We start from the raw sequence: 12151 nt of genomic DNA, 5'->3' as shown, positions 1-12151 counted from the left end.
TGGTGAGGCCCTGGCACAGGTTGCCCAGAGCAGCTGTGGCTGCCCCCTCCCTGGAAGGGTTCAAGGCCAGGTTGGACGGGGCTTTGGGCAACCTGGGCTAGTGGAAGGTGTCCCTGCCCGGGGCAGGGGGGTGGGACTAGGTGATCTTTAAGGTCCCTTCCAGCCCAAACCATTCCATGATTCTATGATTTTTTTTTTATATCAAGCTGCACCACTGAACATCAGGCACAGGGACAGCCCTTAGAAGAAGCATCATGTCCCAGATAACCTGCAACTACCAAAGAAACTCACTTTTTCCATGCATTAAGGAACCCCCCTGCACCCAGCAGCTTTCTATATCCACGTTTCAACTAAGTAAAATATCACAGAATCACAGACTGGTTTGGGCTGGAAAGGACCTTAAGTACCATCTAGGTCTCAGGAGAGCGGAGCAGAGGGGGAGAATCCCCCCCCTCGCCCTGCTGCCCACACTGCTCTGGGTGCAGCCCAGCACACGGTGGCTTTCTGGGCTGTGGGTGCACGTTGCTGGCTCACAGGCAGTTTTCCATCCACCAGCACCCCCAAGTCCTTCTCCACAAGCTGCTCTCAATCCCTTCATCCCCCAGCCTGTGCTTGGGATTGCCCCGACCCATGGGCAGGACCTTGCCCTTGGCCTTGTTGAACTCCATGAGGTTTGCACCTCGGAGATATATATATTTATATTATACGTATATAAGAAAAATATATTCTGAGTCCCACGTTTCAGCCTAAGAAATGTATTTTCCTCTGATGAAATAGATGAAAGCATAAGAAACCCCGTTGCGGTCTGTTCACAAGGCAAAACCACTTCAAAAGTGCTGCTGAAGGTTAAAAAAAAGTGATTTTAGCCAAGACTTTTTTAAAAACTATTTTTGCTTTACCATGGAGCCTCACACAACGCAGCAAACACGTGCCATTTGAAGCATCTGCAGTTATGCTATCACGTGTGCTGCGACCTCTTCCAGTGCTGAGGGGTACTAGGAGTCTGTAAATATACCCTTTTTTAATTGTTCTTATTTATTTACACGTTTGCTATGGATCAAGAGGCAGGAGCAGGAAAACCAGATCAGGACAGTGCAGAGCAGAGGTGTGGCACACAGAAGCGTTGCTAATGCTCCCCTTTTCCCTCAAACCCTTCTCTTTCTGTAGCTCAGGCATGCTGTCCGTGCCCACCCAGCTCCACCCGGGCCCTGCCAAGCTGGGGAACCACCCCCCGACCACGGGGCAGCAGATCCACGGGGCCCAAGGCAGGGAGGAGGACCTGTCGTGACCACAGCCACCACCGCAGGGCACCAAGGGCTCACAGCAAAGCCGGTTGTGATGCACACCCAAAGCACCTCTGCAGCTCCAAGGCCTCCAGAAGCCCAGCCCTTGCCGTGCCACCAAGCTCCAGCCTGGTTTTGGTCCCCTTCGTGCCCCATCTCACCACCCTCAAAAGCCCAGCCCTTGCTGTGGCACCAAGCTCCAGCATGGTTTTTGGTCCCCTTCATGCCTAATGGTTGGACTGGAGGATCTTCAAGGTCTTTTCCAACCTTGATGATTCTGTGATTCAATGTCCCATCCCACCCGCAGCACTGAGGGAATCCCCTGTTAAACACGCTTGGGCTGTTACCTCGTAGTATTTTTGACCTTCTAATATCTGAATGCTTAGCACGATTCCTCGTACTAACTCACGTATTTCAAACAAACTCATGTTTCTTCTGCCTGTATTTCAGGGCAGGTCATGGTTTGGAAGGCTGAGCAGCACGCAGCTTCACTCCAAACCTGCTGCCAGAATAAACTGGGGACAGGAGATTTCTGCTGATCTGTGGGGCTTACAGTACGCAGCTACTTTTTTAACTGGGTTTCGTGTGCCTTGAAAGGGTCTTCAGAGCATCCTCAGACCACCTCCTTTAATTATCCGGTCTGATCTTTAAGCGTATTGCATTAAACCCCACCCAGTGTTTACTCTCCATCGCTGTTATTTGCCCTAACAGCCCCTCAGCTGCACCCCCACAGCCCCTTGCCCACACCACCAGCCCCCAAGATTTCTGCCCACGCTGGGTTGGTCCCAAATGCCACTGACTGTCACCTGCACTGGCCTCCTGGGAGAAACCAGGACCCCAGCCCAGGCTGATGGGGGGGTCGCTGCCACAGCAACATCAGAGATCACTGACGAAAAGGTGCTGCTTTGCAATGGGAAATTACAAGAGATGCTATAGCACTTTTAATTATTTATTGCTTTTCTGAGCCGCCGGCAGCCCTGGGGTTATGCCTCTTGTTTCGTGTCTTGTTTGAAACTCCCGGCCGAGACAGCACCGCAGGAAGGAAGGGGAGAAGAGGCTCCTCAAAGCAAGCAAGCCCAGAAGAGTGCGTTCTGCTAACGCATTTTGCCGAGGCGATAGGTGATGCTTTGCAACTTCAAGTTATTTGAGCCAGAAACCACTTCTCACGGACAGACGGATGGCACACTACACCTTGCTGAACCCCAAAAGCCACACGAGCACATCACTCATCAACACCATTCCATTAACTTAATAAACTGGGACAGGACTTGGGAATGAAGATTAAGGCTTCCCTAGAGACCTGGTTTTGCAAATGCTGGGCCTAGGACTGCCACAGCTCAGCACAGCTGTTAAATGCCACTGGATTACACAACAATTAGTCTGATGTCACGTCGAACGATCTGTATCACGACAGATTACGAAACAAGTTTAATTAGCATCGCTGTGTTTTCAAATTGGATTTTTAATTGCAATATTCTGACACGCAAAGTGGAAATGATATTTTATCATATTAGTGACGTTAATGATCCTACAGCGTGTTGAATGTACAGGAAGACTTTACAGCATTACTAACTGTCCAAGTGCTGGTAGCTTGGAAGAAAAAGCTCATTTGTTTTTAAATCCAGTCTGAATCAAGCCCTTGCTCTGTTCCCTTCCTGAAGTACTACAGCAGTTCCCAAGAACACCCAGGTATTTGAAGCAGGATGTGATGAACCAGCTATTTTCTGGCTGAATATGACTGGTATGGTCAGGAGAAAGGAAGTAAGACCAAATAAGCCAACAAAGAAAAATCAGAGAGAGAAAATAAGGGGTATCCCTGACGGAGGCTGCAGCTGCATCCCAAAAAAAGACAATTCATAAAAGATATACTCAGCGCTATACAAAGAAGCTGTTCTGGTGGAGTGTGCTGAGATCCCAGCTTTCCCAGCGCAGGATTTGTGGATTTCCTAGGACTGGAGGTGAAGCAAAGCCAAACCCTTGGTGAAGAGGCACCTCCCCACGTCCATGATCATCCCATTAACTCTTCGTACTCAATGCGATGCCACATTCACCTTGATGCCTCGGGGGAAAAACACCAGGGACCTTCTGTAGAGAGCTAAAACATCCTTTAACTTAGGGCATGGAGGAGGCAGAGGGGAGAAAAAGATGTATTGAACTGTTATTGGGGGAGTAAAGGCTGCTTCTAGTTGGGTATTTAAAACGGCCCTACACTCAGAAATACGAAGCTTTAGCCTGACTTGACTCTCAACCTTATATAATGTTCATTTTCTAAATAAAATCCAACTTGATTTTTTAAAGCTGGTTGGAAATTAATTGACTGCCGTCTCCTCTAGGCTGCCCGGTTGCACCAGACTGCATCACCCATTAGCAACGTGCCCACCTCTAACACTGTATTTAATGAGAGCGCCCAGGTTTGAGAATCTCGCTTTTATTGTGTTAGGGAAAAAAAAAAAGCATGTGCCCCCATGGGCTAAGAAAATATATTTTCCTTTGGTGAAATAAATGAAAGTATAAGAAACCCTGTTGCGGTCTGTTCACAGGACAAAACCACTTCAAAAGTGCTGCTGAAGGTTAAAAAAAAAAAAAGAAAAAGTGATTTTGGCCCAGATTTTAATTTTTTTAAATACTTATTTTATTTTTCTGTGGAGCTTGAACACAACACAGCAAACACACGCAGTCTGAAGTGTCTGCAAATCGGTACGCTGTGATGAGAGGCATTATGAGTCTGTAAATACGCTCTTTTTAAATTGTTCTTATTTATTTACACATTTGCTATGGCTGAAAAGACCCCAAATCTAGTGTGTTTTTAACTAAATGCAAAGAACCAAGGTAGCAGCTCACTGTTTGAGGTGGGGAGGGATGCAGGAGGAGCTGGCAGGGATAATAAAACCCCTGTGATGCTATTTAGTTGCCATCCAGCAGCAGGAAAGACTTACTGCCTGGGATGGGAAGGAGTGGACCACACAGGCAGCTTCTGCAGACCCAAAAGCACCCACCAGCAACAGGTTTTCTCTATTTATTTTCTCTCTCCTACATTACACACGCCCTCTCCCTCAGAAGTTCATTCTCAGATGCACTGTTTAAAAAAATCACGCCAGGTCTGGCCCGAGCAGTGTCCCCATCAGCAGGGGAGATGAGGAGCCACCAAGCCATGAGATGATGGATGAAGCAGCCAGGACAGCTCAAGGACAACGCAGCAGGCGAGTGGAGGGAAGAGCTAAGCTAGAGCAGCCTCCTCAGCTCCTAAAACGATCTGTCCCACTAAATAGCAGGACATGCAAAGGGAAACTACTGGAAGAAAGGATCAGTGGGAATAGGAGGACAGGGGCCACCTTGAGCAAGTGAACTTGGCGAACACGGCACTGCTCCACGTTGCTTTTGGTTCACCACGACGTTGAAAGCACAGCTGCTGAAGCTAAAATACAGTGATTCCAACTCAACAGAGACAACTGAGTCTAAGCTTCAAGGTCAAAGATGGTTGAACGTGCAAGGGGCAAGAAAGCATCTGCCCTCCCTAGGTAGGAGAAAGCATCTTCCTCTGAAAGACACGGCTATGACCATAGGGCAGGGGGAACGCATGGCAGGGTCCGTCCCATCAAACTGGATTGCCCTACCGAAGGTCCAAGCAGCTCGAAATACAAGGTAATTATGAACTGGGGAGCGAGCTACGTCTCGCTGGAGAGCAGCTACAGATCTACCCAAGGGGCTGCAGAGCCTCCAGCATCAGTCTGGTGAAGATGGAGGCAGCAGAGTCTTTGAACCAGCAACAAACAGAGGAATATGTCAAAATTGCTCCATGAAAACCAGATGGTGGTCAAACGAGACGCAAGCCAGGGGGAACTCCGAAGAAAAGCCTATTTTATTTTTGGAAACGGAAGCTGCTGGCTTTGAGCGTGCATAACTGCTAAATGAATGCAACCGCCACTAACAGAGTCCAAATGGCTCTCTACCTTCCAGAACAATTTCTAATGAATCGCACAGAAAATTAAATACAGAAAGAAAAGCGATACAAGTCTGTAACAAACAAAAGAAAAGAAAAAAAGCCCCATGGTTTAGGCTGTCCAGCTGCAGACACAAAACCATCCTGGGCTTGGGAGAGGCAAGAGAGCTGCGGAACAGTCTCAAGACTCAGAGGATGCAGCGTCAGGAAAGGAATATTGTGCCTAATGAAACCCTCTCCGGAAACCTGTCCCTTAGCTGCCAGTTATTTCTGATTTAATGGGACTAAACTGGAGACCAACGGACACCAATAACGGGCGCAGGGAAACAACAGCACAACCAGGTAGAGGCTCGTTTTGCATCCGTGCCAACACAAGCACAGCTGGCCAAGGGCTGACCGCTCTTCCACACCGACCTGTGCCAACCCAGCCATGCGTCAAGACTTCTGCCACCCAACGGGGGACCAGGCACGTCTCTCCTGGGGCTGAGGGGGTGAATCCCACGCCTGGACACAACTGGAAAGCCACGTGCAGCGCGCTGGAGCTTGCCACATTTACCAGGGCTTATGCGCTCAAAGGCGACCTGCAGACCGTGTTGTCTCACCTAACTCTGCTCTGGAGTACTCTGAGCTTGTCAGTTTGTTGAAGAAACATGCAACTGAACCCGTTCCCTACCAGGCTGGATACCCAGTGCTCCACCAGCTAGGGCTGGATCTCCTCGTCTTTGTTTTCCTCCCTCCTGTGAGGCTCCTTTCCTCTCTTTCTCTGCAGCTCCCCATTCCCTCTGCAGGAGCACGGAGCTCCAGCACAATGCCAAGGGATGGAGGAGAGCAAGAAAACGGACTAATGCCACGACATCCCTGTTTGAAGGCCAAAAAAACCCACCACAGACAACAGCCTGGCTGCTCACCAGTGTCTATTGTTTTCGCAAACTATTTCTTGCTCTAAGTTATAACAAATTATAAGCCTCCTAATTAAAGCATGCAATGTGCGTGCTAGAGCAAGATCCAGTCGCTCCAGGACAGCTTGGCTGGGAAGAGGACAGGCAAGAGCAGCTTCACGGGGCTGTCCTATCACGAAGTATCAGATGTGATTTGGAAAGACCACCCCAGGGGAAGATGAAAGCTCCGTTTGCCTGGGTCACCCAAGCTCTGCTATCCCTGTTCAGGCTGATTAAGCTCACAGAACGGGTGTTGCCATTGCAAAAGAGGAAATCCACCTTGGGCAAAGTGGGTAACACCTCAGCTTGAACTCTAAGTCACCACTAAATACTTGTAAGGCTACAAGTGTCCAACTAAAACCTTTTAAACCCAAGACACTTGGCTCTTTCAAAAGGTTTTTCTCAAAAAAATAAATCTTCTCCAATTCCTAAGGGCAAGGTCTGGGGATCCTCAGAGCTACAACTCCTACCTGCGCCCTCCCCAGAAGGTGAGGGCATCCTCTGTCCACCCAGGAAGATGCCAAAAGCTCAGTCCCACCCGCAGAAGAGCAACCCCCAAGCCATGGTTGCACGGCGGGATGTTCTGCAGCAGTCAGTGCTGCCGTGCCGGCTGCGTTCGCACGGCGTTAAGTCAGTTGGCAGAGCACGCAGGCTCCCTACGGGACAGACTTCAGACGTGTCACGGGTCATCACAAGAAGCCTAGGGCTTGGGGAGTGGAGCTGCAGGACCTCAAGGCCCTGCTTTGGCGTAAACGGCAAGGAAAGCCCAAAGGCCAGAGCACCCTGAAACACCAACGCTATTAAGCACCTGCTACACTTGAAGCCAAACGTGCTCTCCTGTCCCTCAGCCTTAGCTACTGAAACACAAACCATCAAAGGAACGATGAGAACAGCTTGCCATGCTTGGCGGTGCTGACCCTACCGCTTGTTCCTGCGACGCCAAGAGGTCTGTTGGCCATCGCACCGTGCGTGGCCTCCATCACAGGTCGGATCAGTCCACAGAGCCTTACCTGAGCGCAATCCTCCGGCTGGAGCAAGCTAAGACGCCTGGAAGAACCACGTTGAACCACCACCTGCACCCTGCTGGGTGTCCACCCACCAGCCTTTGCCACTCAGGGTGAGTTTTCAGCGTGGGAGAAGATATGCACCACTTCCTCGGAGAGCGGGAATGGCGTGCATGAGCCGAGGCTGAAAACTTACCCCGCTGGGGAGTGTGAGAGTGTGTTGCGATGGGTGTGTAGCAGCGGCCAACACTCCTCACGGGTTAAGGAGTTGGAGTGTATGAGCCCTGTAAGCCGAGGACTTACAAGTCCTGTGTATAGAGGTATAGAAAAAGATAGCTCACTTAATCCTTTCATGCCAGGAGTTGGGATTTTCCCGGAGCGACGTCCATTGCCGGCAATGGACGCACCAAAATAACGTCGGCATCAATGAGTTAACCACCTCTGTCCTCTTTTCACCTATTATATTGCTCATGCATCATCCAGCTTCCCAACCATCTTCCCGTTTCTTCACCGTATGCACGCTATGTCCTCTCCCTTCTTCAGCACGGAGTTGAAAATGGAGTTGAGAAAAGGAGACACATGGTCAGCTCCTTGCTGCCCTGAGAAGCTAGATGGAAATGGTTGAAATTACAAGGGGGTCATCAGCAAGACTGGAGAGGACATAGCTTAAGTTACGAGGTTTCAGACCCTCCCGCCCCCCCATCCAATGCCAGTTATTGCAGATGTTCCACCACTCAAAACAAAACCAGCTTTTAAAAAGCTTGGACGTGCTGGAAAAGGCACCTGGCTCTCTTGCCACTGGGGTGACTGGATTTTCCAAGGTGACTATCCATCCCCCTTCCACCTAAAGCATTGCCCTGCCAGCTTAGCCTTTTCTTTTAGACATCGGCCACCTCCAGGCTGGGCTATGGTGGCACCTGGCATCCCAACGGGTGAGAGTCGGACAGAAGCAGTTAACTCTTAGTGCCATGATAAAGTCCAGAACAGAATGAATCCCCAGGTCAGAGTTTCCCCACAAATGCTTTACAGGAGAGAAATGAGTTTTCACAGAGCCATGGCATGATTCTGCTTTTTTGGGTTGGGTTTGTTGGGATTACTACGAAGTTCGGGCTTGTGAGATACAACCCTGTCCCTACGACCAGACACACACGCTGCAGCAGGCTATTAGCATCCTTCCAACAACCTGAGGTTAATTAATTAAGTACACAGAGAGGATGTGAATCCACATCTTAAGCAGCAACGGGTTGTGACTCCACGAGCTTCAGCAGAAGTCTCCAGAATACCCAAGGCTGAGCCCCTCCGAGATCAAAAGAAAGCACAAGCCTTGGTGATAAAATGACCCTGTCAGATCAAATTTGGTCTCAAACCAACATTTTGGAGGAGTCACTTGTTTTGTGAAATTTCACACTTTTCATGAGTGTCTTTTCAACATTTTTTTCTGCGCTGTTTCAAGTTTAAACACAGCAGCACGTGATCCTGGAAGTGAACGCATCCGGTTCCAAACAGAAAACTGAGTCTGGGCAGTCCAAAACAAGTCTATCTCCAAAGCAGTGCAGGACTAAGACTGGACTTAGCTTTGAGTTTAAACAATACCTGGTATTAGCAATGGATGGGAAAAGACTTTTTTCAATTTAACCGTAAATTCAACCTGACAGTGTCGCTTCAATAAAGAAAATCGTGTGGCCCACACAAATTTTAAAAGTCTGCAAATTAAAATCTAGTGAACAATCAGATCCACCTGATAAAGAGGGAAAAAAAAAAAAACAAACCACCAAACAGAAGCACAACCTGATTTCTCTATAGAAACACTTCCTGGTTGTTCGTAAAGTCTCATCCCTTCTCCCACTAAGATTTATGGCACAAATGATTATGCTCAAATTCTGCAAATGTTCGAGAGTATTTGATTCTTCTGAAAAATTCCGAGATTAAGGTAAGATTTCTCTTAAGCCTTATGTAAATCTCTAGACAGGTTTTTATAAATGCTCGTGTTTGTAGCTCCAGTCGCTGAAGGGTACAAGCAAAGGCTCACGGACTCAAAGCTTGCTGTGGTCTCCCCCACCTGCATGTGGTGCTGCAGCACGCGTAACACCCGTGATTTCTATTAGTCTCTTCTAAATCATCACTCATTACCAAACTCAGTGCGTAAATAAACTCTTTAGCTATGTCATGCATTCTAAAACATAAATTTGCTTAGAGACTACTTCCAATAATTAAAACTGGGCGGAGGCTTGATTAAGAGAAGGGCAGAAGATCCTCCACGACCTTTTCCACCAAGCCCACACCACGCCAGAAGCACGGCAGCACCTTCAATTCCTTTGCCAGATTCTCAGCAAAATGCTGCTTTTACACTTACTGAAGTGTAAAAGCAGCTTAAAGGCTCCCACCCCTCTTGCTCTCAAATGTAACACAAGGAATATAACCCTACAGAAGCAGCAGATGGGCGAGGAGTTTCCAAAAGCCTAAAGAAATGCCAGGAAATGCCTGAGGCATTGAGTGGTGAGTTACTGGAGCATCATCCTGCGCCCCATCAAAAAAAGCTGTTGGCTGAAGATGGAGCAAGGTGGCCACCTACGCTGCGCGGGGACAGGGGCCTGGTTCTGGAGGAGACGAGGCAGCCTGCAGGCACCAAACCCTTCCCTTCAAGTTATCTGCTCAAGGAAGACCTCGACAGAAGTGAAACCGTGAGCAGTTCAATACTCCAGCGGTCTTTAAAGGCTCAAGTAACACCCACAAATCTGATCTAAACACCAACTGCATACACCCAGCACTAAAACTGCTAACGAGAGAACGCAATATGGCCAACAGACCAGTTTCTGGAGGCTCCATACATTGCAGATGAAAAGCAGATGTTAACAGGACAGGAAACACTGACGCTCTTGCGATAACTGAATTTAAGAGTAGACAGTCCATCAATTTGCTTTGACATTGACAGATGGGCCACTTCAACCAAAAACGCTTGTGGCGCTGTCGCTAGCTTCTTTTTCTGATCGGTTGAGAAGGGAATCTCAATCCCTTAGAGCTGCCCTACCCCTGAACAGCCTAAAAAATAACTGGATGACTAAGGTGTCTTTGTAGTGCTCAAATGTAATTATTTGCTGTTTTCAGCGTGCAACACACCAACGCTTGGAAATCTACGGTAAGTCACGTACAGGGCAGTCTGCAAGGAAAGGATGTATATAGGAAGCACCTGGAGAAGCTCTTTTGTGTAGAAAAGGCAATCTTAATTGTCAAACATTTACCGACAGGACAACAACTTAGCCCTGTTCGTACTGGACCACAAACAACTCTGCATTTTCCTTAGCGAGAGCAGAGGTGGTGTAGCTGCAGATCGGTGTCTCTTACCTTGAGCTCCTTCCAGCTGTCGAGCAGCCTGGTAGCCAAGTCGCTCACATCCACGATTTTGTCCGTTTGTTCTTGGCTTCTCTCGCTCTCAACGTCGGATACACCTTCCTCTTCGTCTTGAGATGGTGTTTCCATCATAATGGGCTCTTCCAGCTTCGCACCGTTGCTCTCTTTGACCTCTGCTTCAGGCTCAGCCTCCAGCTCCGCAGCCTGGGCTTTGCTGCTCTCCACTGGTGCTTCGACAGCAGCTTTGATCTCCTGCTGCTGCTGCTGCTCCTCTGGCACCTCCATCGGGGTGTTCTCCAGCTGGTCCAGGTCCTCTTTGCCCTCCTTCCCTTCCAGCTCACTGGTTGTATCCGAGATGGCACTGTCCATGCTGTTTTCACTTATAATTTTCAGCCTTCGGAACACCAGCTTCTTAGGGGTGTCCGTGTCGCCTTCCGCGCTCTGCTTGGTGGAAAGATCTGGCGTGTTGAGCGGCGTGTGAGCCCGCGAGGTGTTCTCGCTGGAGTAGCCGTCCCCTTCGCTGAGCTGCGGGACAGCAGTCTTTGTCTGAGCCCAGCGCTGAATAATGGGAAGCACTTTGCTCTCCTCCAGCATGTTCTTGGTGGGTATAGGCAGGAGCTCTAGTGTCTTCATAATCTAATTGCAAAGACAAAAATCACATCGTTAGAGCCATTAGAATTTAAAGCTGTCTCCAACCTGCAACAATTTCCTTTTCTCCAAAAGAGGTAACTCTGAAATATGAGTATGGTGGCAACAGGTCACGGGTCGGGGATAGCAGCGTCCCTTCTCAAGGCTGAACCTCTGCTGAGAGCAAATAAACTGTGAGTGGGTGGCAAACAGTGAGCACAAGTATTTAGCAATTAAACTCATTTAGCAATTAGCTGCAATTAAAATGATTTCAAAGAGCTCAGACGCTTACAGTTGGCCAGACCCATTCCTAGGACAATCAATACAACAGTTCAATATACTACGTGAAAGAAAACCTGATCGGAAACGTCAAGACGTACCAGAAATCAAACAAGAAGAGACCAACCTAAAAAAGTTTGCAAACTAATACTGGGAAATCTTTTTCCTCTCTTGACAGAGGTGCCCCGTGCTGTAGCAGAAGTTGGAGCATTACCAGCTTCAGTGGGAGGGAGACAGTCTGCTGCTCGTGGACCTAAACCTTGAGCACAAAGAGACATGGACAGCTGGGGAGCTTCTTTCAGTCCTCCAAACCACGAGACAAGGCGAGCATCTCTGATACTGACAGCGCTTTCAGCAGATTTAATCTCGCCAGAAAACGAGGCTGCCGCTAGCACCTGCGCTCCCAGTACCACAACACACTTCCAGCACCCAACAAGGCAATCCCAGGAACAAGTATCCTCCTTTGGACACCGGGAAACACCCGGAGGTACCAGGTGATGAAGCCAACACAGTGCCAAAGACCACAGCACAGATGCTGCAGTGTGGAGACCAGCCAAAAAGCTTGACCTCAACTGGGTTGTGTCCAAGGCCCGACATGAGAATCAAGTTACTGAAAAGATCTTCAAAATCCTTTTACAAAACCTGTCAGTGGGAGCAGGGATCATGGGCACAGAAAGAAGCACCAGACGTTAAACAAGCACAACCTTTCCAGGATTCCAGCAAGTGACTTCA

At 48.7% G+C, this 12151-nt stretch overlaps 1 protein-coding gene across 1 annotated transcript in view; it reads right to left on the bottom strand.

Annotated features, from left to right (window-relative positions):
* The window catches only part of SETD2 (SET domain containing 2, histone lysine methyltransferase), a 69684-nt gene that overhangs the window by 18961 nt on the left and 38572 nt on the right, over positions 1-12151 (bottom strand). The window contains exon 12 of the mRNA XM_074844940.1: positions 10508-11149. Coding sequence (XP_074701041.1) covers positions 10508-11149 — 642 coding nt within the window. The remainder of the gene's footprint in view (positions 1-10507; positions 11150-12151) is intronic.

Source organism: Strix aluco, chromosome 1 (genome assembly GCF_031877795.1).
Source record: "Strix aluco isolate bStrAlu1 chromosome 1, bStrAlu1.hap1, whole genome shotgun sequence".
NCBI lineage: Eukaryota > Metazoa > Chordata > Aves > Strigiformes > Strigidae > Strix > Strix aluco.
Note: the sequence above shows the minus strand (reverse complement) of the source record. Positions and strands in the feature narration are given on the sequence as shown.